General features: G+C 35.5%; 1 protein-coding gene across 2 annotated transcripts in view; it reads right to left on the reverse strand.

Moving 5' to 3' along the window:
• Window positions 1-21884, reverse strand: part of GAN (gigaxonin) — a 64466-nt gene that overhangs the window by 13886 nt on the left and 28696 nt on the right. For both annotated transcript variants that reach the window (XM_044663651.1, XM_044663652.1), the window contains 4 exons: window positions 14176-14290; window positions 10833-11183; window positions 2590-2807; window positions 2053-2174 (listed from right to left, as the gene is read on the reverse strand). In XM_044663651.1, coding sequence (XP_044519586.1) covers window positions 2053-2174; window positions 2590-2807; window positions 10833-11183; window positions 14176-14290 — 806 coding nt within the window. The remainder of the gene's footprint in view (window positions 1-2052; window positions 2175-2589; window positions 2808-10832; window positions 11184-14175; window positions 14291-21884) is intronic.

Consider the following 21884-nt stretch of genomic DNA (forward strand, 5'->3'; position numbering starts at 1 on the left):
TCCTAATTATAGTAAAAATTTTATTAATACACACATTTTTAAAAATTTTGAGTTCCATTTTTTTTAAAAAACCCTTACCTTCCGTCTTGTATTGATTCCAAGGCAAAACAGTGGTAAGGGCTAGGCAATGGGGGTCAAATGACTTGCCCAGGGTCACAGAGCAGGGAAGTGTCTGAGGCTAGATTTGAACTCAAGACCTCCTGTCTCTAGGCTTGGCTCTCAATTCACTGAGCTACCCAGCTGCCTCTGAAATTTTGAGTTCCAAATTCTCTTCCACTCCCCCCACTTTGAGAAAACAAAATATTTGATAACAATTTTAGATGTGAAGTCCTCCTGCACTTTTTTATTTTAAAAAAACCCTTACCTTCTGCCTTAGAATTTATATTAAGTACTGGTTACATGTTATACTAAGTATATACTAAGCAGAAGAGCTGTTAAGGGTTGGGGTAAAGTTACTTGCCCAGGGTCAGATAGCAGGTCTCTTTATCCACTGTGCCAATAAGTGCCCCTGTTTCTCCCCTATTCTTAAAAAAAAAAAAAAAAAAAGAAAAAGAAAAAATAATTTTACACGGTTCTACTATCTATCTCACTGTGGTCCTATAACTTTCTTTTCTTTCTCCACCCAATTCCTAGAAAAAAATCATTTGAATTTGTTGCCTCTATTTCTCACTCATTTTTCAAACTTTTGCCATTTGACTTTCAATCTCATTACTCAGCTGTAACTACTCTCTCCAAAGTTACTAATAATCTCTTAAACTGAAAAATCTGTTGGTGCCTTCTCAGTCCTCATCTTTCTCAACCTAACTGCTGCATTTGATACTGACCATTCTCAACTTTGTATCTCACCAGTCTCCTGTCTTGGCTCATCAATCATATCACAGTCCTTCACTGGATATTTCCCAAGGCTAACTATGGTTCTCTTCTCTAGTCTTTTTCTTGCATGACCTAATCAACTAACTCCCACCAGGTCATTATTATGCAAGGGACTCACAGATGTATATATTCAGCTCCAGACTCTTTCCTAAACTTTACTTTCATATCACTTTCAAAAGAGACATCTGAAGAATTCTCATTCAAAATGTCTATCTATCCTCTCAAATCTCCCCTTCTTTCAAACTTCCTATGTCTGTTGAAAGTACCATTATTTTTCCAGTCTCCCAGGTTTGAAATCTTGGTGTTACTTACTCTTTTTTCTTCCTAACCCCATAACTCCAATCAATTGACAAATGTCATTACTGACTTTACAATAGCTCCTGCTTCTGTTCCTTTCCCTCTTGTTCATTTAGTCATCATCCTAGTTAAGGTTTTCATGACCTCTTGTTTCTCTTATTACAATAGCTTTCTGACTGGTTTCTCTAATCCAGTCTCTCCCCATGGTGGCCCCTTCTCCTCAAAGTTGCCCCAATAATTTTTTCTTGAATACAAATCTGACCTCGTTATCACCCTTATTCAATCATTTCTAATGGCTTCCTATTGCCTCAAGGGTCAAGTATAAATTACTCTGTTTAGCTTTTAATGACTTTTAGAATCTGGTCTCACACTGTCCTTTCAACCTCAATGGACATCATCCCCCTCATGCCCACACTCATTGATCTAGCCAAACTTACTTTTTCTCTGATCCTCATCCACAACACTCCATTTCTCATTTTTGGGCTTTTGTGATGGCTTCCTTATCTCCAGTTTAGAGACCCTCTCTTCCTTTAAGATGAAGTTCAAGTATCACCTCCTGCACGAAGCTTTCCTAATCTAAGTACTAGTACCCTCTATTTCAAACAACTCTATATTTAGCTACTTCATAGTTACTTATGGTGGTAATTCTGTTTAATCTTAATTTTGCATATTTAAATATATACTTGTTGCCTCCCTCTTAATAATGCCAGCTCCTCAAGAATAAGAATTTTTTATATTCTCAGTGCTTAGCATAGTGCAATAATAGACAATATATATTGAATAATACTATATTTTATAAATGTGAATTATACCAAACAATTTTGGTACAACTGCACACCATTTTGTTTTCTGCCAAAGTAAGTTTTAATGGAATATGGATACCTGCTGAGAGTACTCCATGGTTAAGTCTTGGAATACTTAATGGGGCCAGTTCAATCCAGAGCTGCCTATTAGGGTCATAAAGAGGACACATACAACGCATCACTGCTGTTGGTTTCCTTGAACTAAAGAACACATAGAGAAATTAGTTCATTTGCATGTATTTTTTCCTTTAGACCAGTGGTTCCCAAACTTGTTTGGCCTACCGCCCCCTTTCCAGAAAAAAATATTACTTAGCCCCCGGAAATTAATTTTTTTAAAATTTTAATAGCAATTAATAGGAAAGATAAATGCACCTGTGGCCATCACAGCTTCCCCTGGATCACTGCAGCATCCACCAGGGGGCAGTAGCGCCCACTTTGGGAATCATTGCTTTAGACCATAGTATTATAATCAAGTTTCATATTTTCAAAGAGTATTACTAGAAAACTGTTAAGTATTACAATATTTTAGAGATGAGATTCAAATTGAAAAATAAACATTTTGCATTCTATTTTACATAGGAAATCATAATTTTTAAGTCACTGTACTATTACTTACACTCTTTCTTCACCACCAACAGTTACTATGCATTCAGAATAACCCCTGGGTTTGAAAGATGCTAGCATTGCTTCTCCTTGTTGTGGTTGGCTGAGTGGTATATTGCTACATTCTTTGACGATCTCTCGTACTAATGGTTCACTCAACATCTGTTCCCGTAAATAACTGGAGTCTAACCCTGAAACCCATAGAGCTGACATAACATCCTTCATGTGGACCTGAAGAACAAGAATATAAGATTGGGGAGAATGTAGGTGGGGAAAAAGGGGGGGGAGTAAATAAATATACTTTAAAATACATAATTTTCCTATAATTTGCTACCATCTCACTGCCCAATTCCCCACTTTCCCAAAACCTAAATGTATTGGTAAAGTCAGCTTGTTAATAAGTATTTACTAAGCACCAGTACTATATTTTTAGACACACATCCCCAGTAGTGACTGAACTGCAATAACTATGCTTTTTCCTCATTCTACTAATGCATACTACAACACATCTATTCTTCATTCTTTGTGTTTCTGGTCATCCTTTGCTCCACTTTCAACTATCAGCTACCATCATTACAGAAGTAGAAGGGAATCCACACAAGACTGAAGTCTGTTTTATATTTTGGTTTTCTTAAGGGTCCCCATGGTCAAAGACTTCATCTTGGAATAACAAGCTTGTTGGTAATGAGTCTCACTTAGGCTAGTTCTCAGATAGCAGGCAAAGTCTGTTACTGGGGATATATCTGAAGCCTTTCTAGTTCCACAGAATGTGCAAGGGTTTGTACACCAGGTACACACACACACACACACACACACACACACACACACACGGTCCACCCACCCCACCCACCCCTTAATAGCATACCAAAGTAGAACATAAGATTTTAGAGTTGGAGGAGTTCTTACAGATCAGCTAGGTCAATGCTTTCATTTTTATAGATAGGGAAATTTAGGCCAAGAAGAGCCAAGTGACTTGCTCAAGATCAAAAATAGTGACAATTTGAGTTGGGATTCAAAAACAGGTCCTCTGATTCCAAAACCAATAGTACCATAATATTTCAGAAGAGAATCTTGTATACCAGTGGTTCCCAAATTTTTTTGGCCTACTGCCCCCTTTCCAGAAAAAATATTACTTAGCCCCCTGGAAATTAAATTTTTTTTAATTTTAATAGCAATTAATAGAAAAGATTAATGCACCTGTGGCCATCACCACCCCCCTGGATTGCTGCAGCACCCACCAGGGGGTGGTAGCGCCTACTTTGGGAATCACCGATATATACTATGACCTATATTTCATAGATATGGATATATAAGAAGCCAAATGATCTAAACTATAATAAACACATCATCCTTCTTCCCCCTCCATGGGAAAAAAAATTACATGCAGAAATAGTTTAATACATCATGTTTAGTCTAGAAAACTTTGTTCTTTCCATCTTTTAATATTAGCCTTATAAAGAAACAGGAAATAAAAAGTTCAAACATCCTCAGGAAACTATAAGGTTTTGTTTATTTTTAATACAGTACTATTTGCCTAAAATATGTAATATGCAAATAAATACATAGTTATGCTTTTAGTGGTTTACATGTTAGTTATGAAGTTTTAATTGATCTTAAGATTTAACTAATTTTGATATCTTGGGTATTTCCCTAAATGGTATATTCTTAGTTTATCCTTGAATTTATATATTTCAAAATCTTTCTTAATCTTGAAAAATCAATATTAGAACTATTTATATGCATTTCAGATTAACTATGAGGCAGCGAGCTAACCTCAGAGCCAGCAAATCCTATCTCTAACACATCTCACTGAGTGACTTTAATTGCTTAACTTCTCAAATAGTCCAGGTAAATCTATTAAGACTCTAAGTGGAAGAAAAAATGATGATCTGCAGAGGTAACTTCCTCATCAGAGAGTTCTCTTTAATCAAAGGAAATACAATTTCAGGCCCTCTTCCTAAGCTACAGATTAACAAAAAAAAAAAAACAGTCCACCTGAGGCACAACAATGAAGCAAACAAGAGAAATTTGGTGAACACTGACTTCCCAGTTAAGTAACAGCAAAAGAAAAGCTACTTTTGCTTGTTATTAGAGGTGTTTTAAGGGGAATTAAGATCAAGATAGGCCTTAAAAGTCATCAAGTATAACCATCTCATTTTATGAATGAGAAAACAGACTGTCCATGGTCATAGTAAAGAGCAGAGTTTTGATGATGTATTCATCAACAAGAATTTATTACAGTTGAGGTTAAGTTATTCAGTATTTCAAGGATAACTCCATACTTTCAGAAGATGCTTGACTCAAATGATGTACTCCTTTTCACATTAGTACAGCCTATCCAAATTGTTTTTGTAAGGTACTCAAAAATTAATCATCCAATGTCTAACCTTCTAGTGATGAGCCTGATTAAACATTAGCTAAACTGGCCCTTTGACAGATTTGACAGTTTATTCATCAGTGGGCCAGCACTTGAATTCTGTGCTAGTAATCAAGTCTTTCCATTCTGATAGAAAATTTATTTTCTGATGGCATAAAATTTGAAACCTCAAGGTTACTATGCAGAATCATATTAAGAGTAGAGGTATAATATACATGGTTTAAAGAATTACTCTGATATATTACTAAATTATGGTATCATGGCATAGGGGAATAGAGTCAGTTTTAGTCCAGAAGATGTGACTTCCGGACTTCCTCTGACAGATATAGGCCACATGATGATCATGAGGTACATTCAGTGGCCAGGCCATTCTCTAAGATTCTAAGTTACAGAATAGTTCCCAATCTGTATTGGTAGAAGAAGTTTTCAGTCAAGTCAGCCAACAAACATTTAATAAAGTATTTTATTAGTATTAGTGTATACTAATATAATAAATTATATAAAGTTCTTTATTAAGTACTTAGAATGTTCCCACAATGTGCTAAATACTGGGGATACAAAAACAAAAAGATTGTTCCAGCTTTCAAGGAGCTCACATTTTAGCAGGGGAGACAACATGCAAATAACTATGTAGACACAAAGTATATCCAATATGAAAGGATGGTAATCTCAGAGAGAAGGTATTTAGCATGGGGAAAATAGAGGAAGACACTAAGAAAGGTCTTTTTAAGAAGTCAGAATTTAAACTGAATCTTGAAGGAAGCCAGGGAAACCAGGAAATTGAAGTAAATATGGAGAGCATTTCAGTCTTGGGGAACAGTCAATGAAAAAGCAGAGCTGGAAGATGAAGTACCATGTACAAAGATCAGCAATGAAGCCAGCATCAATGAACTATTGAGTATTTGAAGGGCAGTGAAGTATAAGAAGCCTAGAAAAGTTAAAAAAGGACCAGGTGTGTGAAGGACCTTAAAAGTCAAAAAGGATATTGTATTTGATCTTGGAGGTAATAGGGAGTCACTGAAGCTTACTGAGTAGGGAAGGATTCACATGTTCAATTCTGAACTTTAAGAAAAGTCACTTTGGCAGCTGACTGGAGAACAGATCATAATGGGTAGAGAACTGAAACATGGAGGTCAGTTAGAAAGCTACTATTATAGTCCAAATGAGAAGTAATGATTATTAATGTTCAAGGGTGGTAGCTTTTTGAGAGAAGAGAGGGGAACATATTATAAGATACTGTGAAGGTAAAAACAAGATCTAACATTGGAATGAATATGTAGGTAAGTGTGAGAAGTAGAAGATAACACTGAGGTAGCAGGCTTGGGTGACTTCGATTTGAGTACTATACAGTAATAGAAAAGTTTGGAGGAGATAGGTTTTAGGGAAAATTTAATGAATTCTGTTTTAAACATGTTGAGTTTCATGCACAGGACATCCAGTTAGAGATGTCTGATAGGCAAGAAGTGACATGAAAATTGAGATCAGGAAAGATGTTATAGATAAATAGATCTGGGAATCATATGCATAGATATGATCAACTGGAGCTGATGAGACCACCAAGTGATATATAGAGGGAGAAGAGAAGAGGATTCAGGACAGACTCTTGAATGGCACCTGAAGGAAGATCCAGGAAAGGAGACTGAAAAGAACAGTCTGGTAGGAGGAAAATGAGGAAAGACATCATAAAAACCTAAAGAGGAGAAAATACTGAAAAGACAATATTATAGTTTGAAAAGATGTCAAGAAGGATTTGGATTAAGAAAGGACATTAGATTTAGCAATTTTAAAAACTCTGGTCACAGTGGAGAAAGTAGCATTAGTTGAATGAAGTCAGAATCCAGACAGTATAAAAGTATAGAAATGAGTATGAAGAGAAATGGAAAGACTAATTGTAGACAACTTTCTTAAGGAATTTAGCCACTTTTTAAAAGGGAAGAAAGAAAAAGGATAACTAGAGGGGTGGTCATATCAAATGGGCTTTTTTAAAGGATGAGTTAAATGTGGGCACATTGGTTGGCAGTGGGGAAGCAGACAGGGAAAAACTGAAGATTAGTGAGGGTGGAGTGAACAATACTGGAAAAGATAGAATGGAATGGGATTACTTGTTCATGTGAAGGGGTTGTCTTAGCAAGGAAAAGGGTTACTTCTTCACGTGAGACATGCTGAGGAGATAATGGGGGGAAGACAGCTAAGTAATGTGAAAAGGGGAAGAAGGGAGAAGAGGGAACTATTGGTAAGCTCCCTCAATTTTTTCAGTTAATTATAAGGCAAGGACCTTCCCTGCATAGGGTCAAGGGATAGGGTGTTATGAAAGGGCTAAAGAGTGAGACGGTTTGCAAAAGGCACTTTGCTGAGTGGGATAGTAAATTGATTAGAGAGATGTAAACTGACATGCCGCAATGGAGGCCTAGCTGAAATTATGTAACATAAATTTGTAATGGACACAGCCAGAAGTTTCATTATTTTTCTCCAGCTCTTTTCAGTGGTAAATGTATAGGAATGGAGGCAGAAGACAGTAAGAGTAATCCCTGGTTGGGACTGACTATAGAGAGGATGAGGAGGAAAGAGCTTGAGTACAGAGTTGAACTGGTTTACCAAGGGGTGAAGAGTGAAGGCAGGGAAATAAGAAGAGTGTAGCTTAGATAGACATTGATGAATTAGAGGGTAAAAGATGATGAGGTTGAAAAATAGAGCGAAAGATAATATTTTATAATCACACAAAGGAATTTCTGAGTTCATGAACATGGAAGTAGAATACTTGTGGATGATAACAAAATTAATGTTTGATATAAGATGGGGTGGAGGTGGAGGTCATTAGAACTGAATTGAACAGCTTGAGGAACTAGAAAAAATAGGAAATTCTCCCACCACCTTTAATTAATTTTAAACATTTTCATTTAGTTAAGGAGCTCCAAAGGAGTTTCAATAGTTACGTTAAAGTGCACTAGGATGAGGGCAGAGAGAAAGGATTCTGAAGCACTCAACTCATAAAGGAAGGAGGGGAGTACCCTGTGGGTCAATAGATGATAGCTATGAGAATCCATATTGAGGGATAAATTTGGATCAAATGAACCTTAGAGAAGAGGTTAGGAAGTGATGGTGATAGAGGTAGACTCTGGAAGTGGCTAGGGGGAATGATGATCATATCTGGTTCCCATATCAATGAAAGCAACTCTCTCTTCCTTTCAATTTATCTAAGTACCAGGGAAAAGTTAACTATATTGAGACTACAAACATGGGTTTACAATTTATCCAGGGGTTTTATGATATTTAATTATCAATAAATGTAAATACAAACATTTTAAGTGCATATATATATACATGTATATATATATACACACACACACACACACACATACACACACACATACACACAGATTAGTTCCAAAATCCTAAAATGTAATAAGAAATTGGCAAATTTTATGGCTAATTCCAAATACCACAGGGATTGTCTTATTCCTAATGAGAACATTTGATGTACAGAAAATGCACATAAGGGGAACAGCCCCAGAAAGCTCACTCTTTTCATGAGTCTTCATCAGAAACAGCACTGACTGTTATTCTCAGGGAGCTAGAACTTTGTGGTCTCTTCTTTCTGGGTTTCAGTTTCATCAGATGCAACATGAGGGTTTAAGAGTTAAATTAAGGAGTTCGACAAAGTATTAGACTAGATCAAGGATTCTTTTTTCCCCCTTTAAACTCTACCTCCTCTGTCTTAGTATCAATTCTAAAACATAAGAGTGGTAAGGAATAGACAATTTGGGGTTAAATGACTTGCCCAGGGTCATATAGCTAAGAAGTATCTGAGGTCCTATTTGATCTCAGGTCCTCTTGTCTCCAGGCCTAGAGTTCTATCCACTGTGCCACCTAGCTGCCCCTACATGAGAGATTCTTCTATTTTTAAAAAATTTTAAACCCTTACCTTCCATCTTAGAATCAATACTATGTATTGGTTCTAAGGCAGTAAGAGCTAGGCAATGGGGGTCAAGTGACTTGCCCGGGGTCACACAGCTAGGACGTGTCTGAGGTCAGATGTGAACCCAGGACCTCCTCTCTCTAGGCCTGGTTCTCAACTCACTGAGCTACCTAGCTGTCCCCATACATCAGGGATTCTTAACCTGAGTATATAAACCTTTTTTTATTTAAGTATTTTGATAACTGCATTTCAATGTAATTGTTTTTCTTTGCAAGCCTATGCATTTTACTTTATGCATTTAAAAACACTACTATGAGAAGGTATTCACAGGCTTCACTAGACTTCCAAAAGGTTCAATAATTTTTTTAAACCCTTACCTTCCATCTTAGAATCAATACTACATATTGGTTCTAAGGCAGTAAGAACTAGGCAATGGGGGTTAAGTGACTTGCCCAGGGCCACATAGCTAGGAAACATCTGAGGCCAGATTTGAACCTAGGACCTCCTGTCTCTAGGCCTGGCTCTCAATCCACCCAGTTGGTCCCAATAATTTTTTTTTAAAATAGGTTAAGAAGCCCTGGACTAGATGATACATAAAAATAACTTTCATCTTAGACATTCTATGGTTCTTTGTTACCAAAAAAGATTAAAAAAATTTTATTATTTATTTTTAACATTCCTCCTATCCCTCTCCCACCCAATGAGAAGGCAAGCAATATTATATAAATTATACATATCATGCAAAATATATTTCTATACCAGTCATACAGCAAAATAAAAAAACGAGAAAAACAAAGTGAAAAAAAATTACATTTTAATCTGCATTCAGATGCTATCAGTTCTTTCTCTGGAGATTGATAGTATTTTTTAATATGAATCTTTTTTTTAAAAGATATTTTATCTTCCCAATTATATGTAGTAACAATTTTCAACATACAGTTTTTGAAATCATAAGATACAAACTGTCCTCCTCTCTCCCTTCTCCCTTCCCTACCCCCTCTCAGAGATGGTAAGCAATTTGATATGGGTTATACATGTATTATCATAACATAAATCTTTCAGAATTGTTTTGTATCACTGTATTGATCAGGATATCTAAATCTTTCACAGTTGATCATTACAATACCACTATTACTGTATACAATTGAACTAGGTTTTTTAAGAGCGCTGGCTATCTTTGATACTGCTCCCAAAGCACACACAAAAAAATAAACCCATAGGATTTTTGGTCTGAATCCCAACAGGAACCTTTAAAGTCCATACTTCTTACTTTGGAACTGACCATTTCCTTCTTTGTATATGAGTTCTAGAGTTGTATATCACTCTCTACTGTCCCTTATCTGATAACATTGGCATAAGTAAGAAAATACAAGAGGGAAGCCTCAAATGCCTTGAGTAGATATATGATTGGCATTCCACTTGAAACATAAAATGAACATTTTCTTAAATACAATGTGCCAAAGGATGGTAGGATTATACAGTATATTAATTAGGACTTGAGGACAACAATTAAAAAAAAATACTTCTTTGGATTGAGGTGGGAATGAAATCACATTTTATATACCATTGTTTCCTTGAGAAATTCCAAACAATGTACTTATTAAAAAGCTAAAAAATAGAGATAATAGGATAATATCTGTAACATCTACTATATAAGAACTGCTACAAGGCTCAAATAAAATAATGAATATCAAATGGTGTGCATATCTCAAAAGAATACATTGGTGTCAATTTTTGTTTTTAATCTTAACTACTGCTTATGTTACTTTTTCTAGCAGAATGAAAGCTCAAGGGCTTTTTTTCATTTTGTAGTTGTTACCTTCAGTGCCTACTTAGCTTGTTGAATTAAATTCAATTTGTAAGTGACTTTTTACTAGGGGATAAAGTAAAACAGGCAAACAACTAAAATAAATATTCAGAAATACATTATTAGTGTTATTGATTTCAAATGCCTCTATAGTACCTTTCTTATTTCTGAATCATGGGATATCCATCGAATAACTGCTTCAAATACATATCTTTCATTGCCAACATTTAACTTCTCAAGAGAAATCACTTCTTTCAGCTTTTGAGGATTTAATTCTAAGAATTCTTCAGTGCTGCTGACATCTCGGAAATGAGTCTCCAGATATTCCGTAGCAAGATAATGTACATGATGCAAACAATAATGCAGTGCAAAGTCGCGAATGCCAATGCAGTTCTCAGCAGCAATACAACCTTCCAAAAATTCGCAGCACAGAGTTTTAAGATCTGTCAACAGCAATAAGTCTGCTGCTTGAACAACATCTTGGATGGTGTCTTCATTCAGCCTGATCTGAAAGAATTTTACACATATTTTACATTCAAAACTAGATTCCAAACACTTGAAACCAAAAGTGCTGCCAACCTTTTTTTTTTTTAATTTATTTAAAAAAAAGGCTGAAGAGACCCTGAGAGAGAAAGGTAGGAAAAGATGAATGGATATGTCCCTTTTATAGATAGCTTCCTTCAAGAGTGAGCTCAAATACCCCTTTCTGCTGAAGACTTTCCCTATTCCTAGAAGCTGCCAGCACTTTCTCCTCTAGAGTTTCTGGTATCTATGCTATATATATATATATCGACTGTGCCACTATATGTATGTCTCCTCTCTTAGAATATATGTTCATTGAGAAAATCTTTAATCCTTGAGAATTGGCATGTTCTGTTTAACTGAATTCTCTGGCTAACAGGTTATCTCTTATAATACCATCATCATTATTGATGAAAAAATTTTTATTTGTTTTCCTGCTTTAGTAAAGCCAGTATATTGAACAAATTTAAAGTCAGGCTCTTGTAATTAATGCCTCAATCATTATTTTAAATATTAAGAATCATATAATACTTTAGAATACAAAACTTAAGAGATTGATATGAATTTGTACTGATCTTCAGAATAACTCTAAAATTTGCTTTTCAGAAAGCAATTTTTAAATCTTATTTTCTTATATTTTCACCCAACTGGCTAAATTCTAGCCAGAGGGCCCCTACCACCTCTCCATTTTTCTCTGTCAGCATTATAAGTAACAATTTTTTTTTTCTTTTCTTTCTTTTTTTTTTTTAAACCCTTAACTTCTGTGTCTTGGCTCATAGGTGGAAGAGTGGTAAGGGTGGGCAATGGGGGTCAAGTGACTTGCCCAGGGTCACACAGCTGGGAAGTGTCTGAGGCTGGCTTTGAACCTAGGACCTCCCATCCGCCTGACTCTCAATCCACTGAGCTACCCAGCTGCCCCCCTATAAGTAACTATTGAAGGACCTGTATAATTTTTCTAGAATCATTGTTATACTGTTAAAAACACCTTGAAGAATTAGTAAGTACCTACCTTTTCGTTAGAAATAATTTCAGAGTACAGGCAATGAAATTTCTAGTTTGTTTCTCACAATATACTAAAAATATAATTGTAATTATCTTGAAACAACGGGAGTCTAAAGTTGTCAGACTTGTCTGTCACCTAACAGGGACTGGAATATTGCTCAAGTCATATCAGTACTCTGTTAATAAGAGGACGATTTCTCACGATACATACCTGAAAAAGTTATACTGTATCACACTGAAATAAAACTTTTGTTGGGACCTTTAATTTGCAATTCATATTACAATTAATGTATATAGAATAATATAGAGCATCATCTTATAAACAGGAAGGTTTCAAACCAGAAGCTAACATGCTGTTAATACTTTATTTAACACAAGCCACATATGTTTAACTTCTAATCATGGTTCTGAGATATCCTGGACTTTATTTCACAAGAGAGAACAAAATTGTGCTTTCATGGGAAAGAAAAATTAACTTATTTAGTTAATAAAGAGGAAATGTCATAGACAAGAAGGAATGTCATAAAACCAAATCTCAAAGGTCATAATGGCTGGTGATCATTGCTTGACTATGATGGGCAGGATACAAACCTGAAAGAATGGACAGAAAGAAAAAGAAAAAGGGAAAGGAATAAAAGAGAAAATGAAGAGGTAAAATAAAGGAAGGAGAAAAGATAGACGAAAAAGACTATTATTATACATTAGAAATATGAAATATATTCCAGAATAGCCAAAGTAGAAAACTTTTCCTAGCTGGGTGTGATTTTTTTCCCCTTGACCCTATAGCACCTTAGGTGTACCTCCCCTACATACTTAATATTCTACCTTGTGTTAACTGTGTTTGATTCATCTTCCTTACTAGATGATAAGATCCTTGAGTATCTTATTGTTATACCTCCTCTAGTGCCTAACCTAATCCAAGGCCTTGCATATAGTAGGGTCTTAATATTCACTGAATGAAAATATACTATCTTATCCAATCTAGGAAAAAAGTCTTCAAAATACATTCCAAATGTAATTTTGGAGTAGGAAAAATAAGAATAAAAAATACAGGTTTCTAATGATTCTTTTCCCTTTACTCCAGAGATTTTTTTAGGAGACATAGGAGGGGGAAGTATGCATATTAAGTAGTGGAATATAAAAAAATCAAGGCAAGAAAAAGTTTCTCTTGTGACAAGAGACTCAAATTATTATCAGTGAAACTGAGAGACACAAAGTATGTATACTAATCACAATTTGGGGGAAATGATCACAGATTATTACTATAAAACTATTTCTGGGGCAACTAGCTCAGTAGATAGAGCCAGATCCAGAGACAGGAGGTTTTAGGTTCAAATCTAGCCTCGGGCACTTCCTAGCTGTGTGACCCTGGGCAAGTCACTTAACTACAATTGTCTAGTCCTTACCACCCTTCTGTCTTGGAGCTGATATCCTGTACTGATTCTAACACAGAAGGTAAGAATTAAAAACAAACAAAAAAACCCGATTTCTAAAACCCAGGTTCTGGTTTTTATATTTAGCAGGTTTTCCAATACAATGGAAACAATAAAAACTCTAATACTTCTAAGGGTTTGAAGGAATGAAAACAAAAGAAAAAAAGAAGGCAACAGGGTATTTCTTTTCTAAATATGGTGGAAGCAAGAATTGAAAGGCAAATAAGAAAAATCACCATTTCCCAAAGCCTCAATTTCTGTATCTGTAAAATGAAGTATTTGAAGAAGATGGCTTTTGAGGTGTTTACAAATCCACCGCTGTGACTCACATATTAAAGGAGATTTGACATGGAGTAGGTCTCTAAAGGACACATCTGGAATGCTGTCAGTCAACAAATGATACCTACCAGTCATGTTACCAACTTAAAACTAAGACTACAATAGTTGTGAAACATTGTTATGTAAGTAATGAAAGGAAACCTTCACCCTCAGCTTGAGAAGTCACTATTTATACCTTCTTTCATTTCTGTTTTTCATCATACCTGTCCACTGAAGATATAATCCAGGATCTCTCTCATAACCATTACTGATATTCCTTCAAGTTCAATTTTATAAGTTGATCCATCATCTTTTGGAGGATTATAGTTTAATTTTGTTCTAGGAAAGAGAATAAAAACTTGTTAGCAAATATGCTAAAGCAGTAAATTTTTATGTATAAGACACTCCAGATTATAACTTTTTTTCATTAATAAGGCAATACCCATATAAAATCAATTTAACAAACTTAGCTTTATCAAACTTTTATAAAACCTCTACTTTTTAACATTAAAATGTTTGATTTCAGAATTTCTATATATATGTGATATAATACATAGAAATCAGTCTCAGGCCAAGAGTCTCTAAAACATACTGCCTGTGTGACCCTAGAAAGATAATTTAACATATTTTAGTGCTCCAGATGGCACACTAAGTTGCAGAGAAGGTAATCTACACTGGTGAAAGTCCTTCAACAAAGCTACTTAATAAATCAATAAAATAGCACATTTAAGCACATACTAACTAGGTTTTCTCAGAGAATCTAATGCTATCTGATTCCTTTTGTCTTCTCATACTCACATACTCTAACCCTAACCCTCATATACCCAATGTTAAAAACTCTTTCAAACAAACATTTTTCCCAAAAAGGAAGCATTTTTTAGTATGTTTAAGAAAGCCATTGTTCAGATGTAATAAGGTTTGAATCACTTTGTGTATTGCAGGTTCTTAAATCTTAATAAAACAATCCAAATTTAGGGCTTTTAAAAATTATTTAAAGGATCAAATGAGATTTTTTGTAAAATACTTAGCATAGTGCCTGACATATAATAGGTACAAAAGAAATGCTTATTCTCTGCGCCCCCGCCCCGCAATTTATACATTTCAGGTTGCCAAGGAAAGAGACCAGTATCCCTTTGTAAGGCCAATATCTTTCTGACTATGTAAATACAAAAACATCTCCAGTTTGTAGGCACAGCCACCATCTTCAGCAATTAGCTGCAAGGTGGTCATACAGGTTTTTGAATTATTATATATGAGGCATCTCACAGCACACTTGGCATTTTTATTAAGTGGGATAAGTTGACAAGTAAATACATAATCAAGACATTTATTTATGTTTGGCTTTTAAAAGATACAGTACAATTTCTTTTGACAGACTGTCTTTATAATGATATTTCAAACTCAGACCAACTTAAAAATTTGTTTGTATCCTCTGGGCATGTAACACCTGAATGAGAAGCAACCCAAATATATATGACTAAATTAATTAAATCAAGAAGTAACTACCTAGAAAAAAATTGGTAAAATGGGATAGTTCACAATCATCTAAAATTCACCATTTTATGTCACAGTAAAACTCAGTTACCTAAACTCTCAAGAATGAATCACTGGAAACTGAAGTGTCTGATTATCTAGTGGTTAAGGGTCTTAATTTTAAATAGTTTCTTTAAGAATAATAATAGCTAATATTTACATGGTACTTTAAAGATTTGTAAAGTGCTTTACAAATATCTTATTTTATCCTCATTAACAACCCTAGAAGGTAGGTGCTATTTATCATTTTCATTTTACAGACAAAGAACTTACAGAACTTAAATGATTTGGTCAAGATTGATTGGCTAGTTAAGTAGTTGAGGCTGGATTTGAACTCTGATCTTCCTAACTTCAAGCTTAACACTCTATCCATTGTACCACCTATCTACAAAGTTTAAAAAAACCAACACTATATATTATTTACTTCCCTCTATTAAGTTATATTAGACTGCAAATATAAATATAATACATGTCATATGACACAAGACTCTTATCAGGCTAACCATCTGCCCCTCCATAATAAATGTATTACTTGGCGTGCTTCCTAAGGCTTCAACTTTTCATACTATCCAGCTATCTTGTCATCTGCCAGCTTCTGTCCTGCTCCCCAACAGGACCTCTTAGACTTCCAGAATTGATGACCCCAGGGAAAGGTAATCCTTTTATTTTTACCTTGGAATATATCAGCCTTCTTGACTGGTGGTTAAATATAAATCATCCCACTGATATAGCTAGTTCCAGTTCATTCTTTAACTTCTCATCAAATCTGGTCATTTCAATCGCTCTTGACCTCCATCCCCAGTAACTTTTGCTTCTGGAATAGGTGTGTCATCTGACTGCCTTAAAAATCAACTCACTCTCCCAGGGACATCTTAGATTCAAAACTCCCTTCCCTGGCCACCATTCCTCTATATTTGTCTTTCCCTATTAAAATGTCAGTACCTTAAGGGCTTTGTTTCCCCAGCATTTAGCAGAATGCCAGGTACAAATGAATGCTTAATCATTCATATAACTGACATCCTAAAGTTTACTGCATGTATTTGCCCCAAGTGCCTATCAGCGCAGACACACAAAAAGTTCCAAAAGTCTATGACATCAAAGGGTACAGTAATAAGGAAGAACAAGGTTGCTGAATAACTGTACTGAAGGAATTCTGATTAATGTTAAATAGGATGAAAGTCTGCCACAGAACCTGTTCCTATTCTGTTCAACTGCTTTATAAATTTGGATGAAGATAAAAGATTTTTATCATAATTTCATGGATAATAATACTGAGAAAGAGCTAAAGCTAGAGGATAAAATTCAAATTAAAAAAAAAAACTCCCTCAGAGACTAGAAAGAAGTTTGGATTGAATCCAAAACTAAATTTAACCGCATTTGGCTGGTGCTTAGGGCCAAAAATTAATTGTAATTGGATGGGACCTAGTTTCACACATTCATATGAAAAAGATCCCAGTTGACTTTAAGTCCAATGTGTGCCAATGTTATTAAAATAAAACAGTAACAACAAAACCTTTTCTGGATTTTTAAGCCTCATTTCTTTAATGGAGAGAAATAGGATCATAGTATAGTAAGTAGATTCAGACCCAGTAAGGACACTTCAGTGATCAAATCTAACTCTTTATTTTTATAGATGAGGTAGAAATCAGAGCATAGAGATGTTAAATGACTGCCAATGTCCTGTGACATCAGAGAAGGAAGGCCAATCAGACTAGCAAGACTTCCTTCATGCCCCATAAATCCATGGCCTTCACCTACATCAATGAATGCACATAGGTTCTACTCCTTCCATGACATGCAGGTATTCTGCTGTAGACTTGAGTATATCTTTCCTTTGCTTTCCCCATCCCTACTACCCATCACCTTTCCTTAAGTCCTCCATTATTCTAGTGGGAAAAGAAATATTGTAGTCAGAACCATATTGCCCAAAATGGACAGTGATTTGATACAGCTACCTTTAAAAAGCTAAAGCACTCCTACATCAACTTAAGGATCAATGAATTCATTAATATGTGAACTCTCCTCACTGATTCAGATGGGAACCTCTTTTTCATGCATTAGGAGACAGGTGTTATGAGAACCTGTGCATTTTTTTTAAATTAACACCTACTTGCCAACGATCATCTGATGAAGAACCTCTCCAAATTTAGCTAGGCTGAACTTTGATCTGACACTAGACCTATACTCAAAAGTCTTTCCAGAGCCCTTCACATTCCTTTTTTGTGTGTGATAACTTATGTCTTCTCTTGTTTTATAAGGAAAAACATAGTACATAGAAGGAAAGAAGGAAGCATTGTTATAATATGTCCTGGTTGGACCATATTTAATGTTGTGTTCAGTTCTGGGTACCATATTTTAGTCAGACCATTGAAAAACTTGGAGAGTACCCAGAGAAGAAAGGATGGTGAAGTGATTGTATATTCTGATATGAGGAATGAGTGGAGCAATTAGTCATATTTAATCAAAAGAAGAGGACCTGATGGCATTATATATGAGCTATCTTCAGGTATTTGAAGGACTTTTATTAAGAAGAGGGATTTGATTTATTTTGCTAGTCTACTTGATGGATTTATAAGAAAAATAAGGTAACTGCAAAAAGGTAAATGTTGAATGGATCTAAGAAAAATAACTTGGGGAAAGTAGACTGGGTTGTCTTTGGAAGTACTCTATTATTTATTTTCAGCATTCGTTTTTTGTTGTTAATTTTGAGTTCTAAATTCTCTCCGTCCCTCTGATCTCTCTCTTATATGCCGAGAAGTCAAACAATATATTATACATATGAAATCATGTAAAACACATGTCCATATTAACTATGTTGCAAAACAAATAAAACAAAAAGCAAGAAAATTTTAAAAAGTAAGAAAATTATACTTCAATTTGCACTCAAGAGTTCATCAGTCTTTCTGAAGGTGGATAGCATTTTTCATTCTGAGTCTTTTGGAACTGTCACATCACTGTATTGACCATAGTAGCTATCTTTCACAGTTGATCATCATTACAATATTGCCATTACTGCATACAATGACCTGTTCACTTTATTTTTTATCAGTTCATATAGGTTTTTCCAGGGGTTTCTGAATCTGTCTCCTTCACTATTTCTTATAGCCCCAAAACATTCCATCACAATTATAAACCATAACTTGTTTAGTCATTGCCCATAATTGATGGGCATCTCCTCGATTTCCAATTCTTTGCCACCATAAAGAGTTTCTATATTTTTGTACATTCAGGTTCTTATCCTTTTTTCATTGATCTTTCTGGTATGGCTGGGTCAGACCTTTAGGCATAGTTTTAAATTGTTCTCAGAACGGTTGGAACAGTTCACAACAACACCGACAGATAATTATCTATTTTCCCACATTTCTTCCATTATTTGTGATTTCTGATAAGTATGTGGTGTTACCTCAGAGTTATTTTAATTTGCCTTTCTCTAATCAATACTGAATTAGACCCTTTTTTTCATAAGACTATATATAACTCTGATGTCGTCTTCTGAAAACTTTTGGCCATTTATTTTTTTGGGGAATGGGTCTTAATTTTTATAAATGTGTCTCAGTTCCTTATATGTAAGAAATGAGGCCTGTATCAGAGAAACTTGCTGTATTTCCCTCCATCCTATTTGCTTCTTTTTATCCTTCTCTCACTCTCTCTTTGAACCCTGACCCTCTCAAAAGTCTGTTCTGCCTCTAACCACTGCCTCCCTTTTGTCACTAACCTCCCACTTCCCTCTTTGAACCAAATCCAATGAGAGTGCAGGGCAAGTATTGCTCTCTAAACCCCTCTATTTTCCCCTACACTCTAAAAGCTCTTCCTTTCAGACCTCTTTTTATGAGAAATAATTTTCCTCATTCTTTTCCCTGCCTCCTTCTCCCAGTGCATCCCTCTTTCTTACTCCTTCATTTTTTTGAGATCATACCAATATAATATCAACTCATATCTTTGTTCTCTGACTATGCAGATCTCTAAATAATGATGATAAAGCTCTTAGGACTTACATAAATCACTTTCCTATATTGCAGGGGTCGGCAACGTATGGCTCTCGAGCCATATCTGGCTCTTTTGATGGCCAGATATGGCTCTTTCTGCAGGAGTCATAAAGTCAATTTTTTTTCAGGCGCCGTTACAGGAGTGTGCACTATGAACACTATACAGCTCTCACGAAATTACATTTTAAAAAATGTGGTGTTTATGGCTCTCACGGTCAAAAAGATTGCCAACCCCTGCTATATAGGAATGTTACTAGTTTGACCTTATTGAGTCCCTTAGGATTTCTTCTTTTCAAGTTTACTTTTTTATGCTTCTTGAGTCATGTTTGAATATCAAATTTTCTGTTGCACTCTGGTTTTTTTTTTTAATCAGTAATGCTTAGAAGTCCGCTATTTCATTAAATATCCATTTTCCTCCCTGAAGGATCATACAGCCATTTCTTGGTCAATATAAGTAGAGCATTCCACAATTTCCTCTCCCTTTAAGGAGGTTCAGATGACCCCATCCTCTCTGAAGTTCCTCCTTACATTCAGAGAAGATTCAGTGTCTGAGGCCTCTGCTGCCAGAATAGCTTCAGGGAATGGAGATCTTGAGCTGAAATAGCTTAATTGGCTTCAGTGCCTAAAGTGGAGGATCCTTGGCATGGGGCTTTACCAGTGCTGCTGTCACTCCTGCCAGGAATTAAGCCAGACCTCAGGCCAGCAAGGGATCCTGCCACCTGATGTATTTACCAAACTTATATAAAGGGAGAACTTTCGGTACTAAGTTTTGCTGGGTAGATTATTCTTTATAATTTTAACCCTAGTTCTTTTGCCTTTTGGAATATCCTAGACCAGTGATGGGCAAACTTTTTAAAGAAGGGTCCAAAGGAAAGGAAATGCTCATCTGTCAGTCTGTTTTTAAGGCAACTCTTTCAAAGTTTCATTGTATTGAATCCTACTCATTGTATTCGTCAGATTAGGAATAATGTCACGCAGACCAATAGAACATTTCAGGGGACCACATCTGGGCCATAGTTTGCCTATAGCTGTCCTATACTAAGCCCTCCATTCCTTTAATATGGAAGTTGCTACAAATTGTCTGATCCCAATTGTGGCTCCATGATATCTTGTTTCTTTATGATGATTACAATATTATCTCTTTGACCTGAGAACTTAGGAATTTGGTTATTTATATATTCATGGGAGTTTTCATTTTGGGATCTCTCTCAGTAAGTAATCAGTGGATTTTTTTAATTTCTATTTTAATCCCTGGTTCTGTGACCTTAGGGCAGTTTTGTTTTCTAATTTCTTGAAATATAATTCTTAGGCTTTTTTTTATCATGGCATTCAGGTAGTCTAATAATTCTTAAATTATCTTTCCTGGATCTATTTTCCAGGCCAATTGTTTTTCTGATATTAACATTTTTTTCCTATTTTTTTCTTTTATTTATTCTTTTACTTTGTTTTGTTGTTTCTTGATGTTTCGTGGAGTCATTAGCTTCCAATTGCTGAATTCTAATTTTTAAGAAATTATTTTCTCAAGTGAGCTTTTGTACCTCTCTATCCATTTGGTCAATTATGTTTTTAAATAGTTTTTTTCTTCAGTATTTTTTGTGCCTCTTTTACCAAGCTGCTAATTTTCTTTTCATAATTATCTTATATCATTCTCATTTCTTTTCCCAATTTTTCCTTTCCTACTCTTTTCTTTTCAATTATTCTAGGAATTCTGGTTGCACTTTGTGTTCAAGTTGCATTTTTTTCTTTTTTGGTTTGCCCGTGGCTCTGTTCACACTGTTTTTTTCTTCTGAGTTTGTGTTTTGATCTTCCCCACTATCATAGTGGCTTTTTTATAGCCAAATTATTTTTTGTTGTTGGTTCATTTTTCCAGCTTATTTATTGACTTTGAACTTTGTGTTAAAATTATGTTCCACTCAGCTAGGAGTGGAAAGGCACTAACCCAAGCTTCATGGTTTTTTTTCAGGTTGCTGTCTTCAGAGCTTGTTCTGAGAGTCTGCAAATTTTTGGTGCTTCTTAAGATGGTGTGATATAGGAAGAGGTGTGCTCATTGCTTTCCTTGTCTATGCTCTGCGCTTTATTTAGAAAGGACCCCAGATCCCCTGCAGTGCAAGTGTTAGTGCTCCTCTTGGCTCTGAAACTGTGACTAGGACACCTGCTTCCTTGTGACTGGCCATAAACACTTCTTTCCACCCTAGAATTGCTACCCAGAACTATGTATGGGAAATATAGTTGCCAAAAATAGTGCCAGTTCTTGTACCAAGTGCCAGAAAGGGGTTACTATAATCTCTTTTTGATTGGTTGGCTGATCCTCTTACCACTTTCAGATACTTTTGCTACCTCTGTCATAGATGCCTTCATGGCCACCATGACTGTTGCTTAACTGTTGCCTCCTCTCTGGGCCAGTCCTCACTCTG

Source organism: Gracilinanus agilis, chromosome 2 (genome assembly GCF_016433145.1).
Source record: "Gracilinanus agilis isolate LMUSP501 chromosome 2, AgileGrace, whole genome shotgun sequence".
Classification (NCBI taxonomy): domain Eukaryota; kingdom Metazoa; phylum Chordata; class Mammalia; order Didelphimorphia; family Didelphidae; genus Gracilinanus; species Gracilinanus agilis.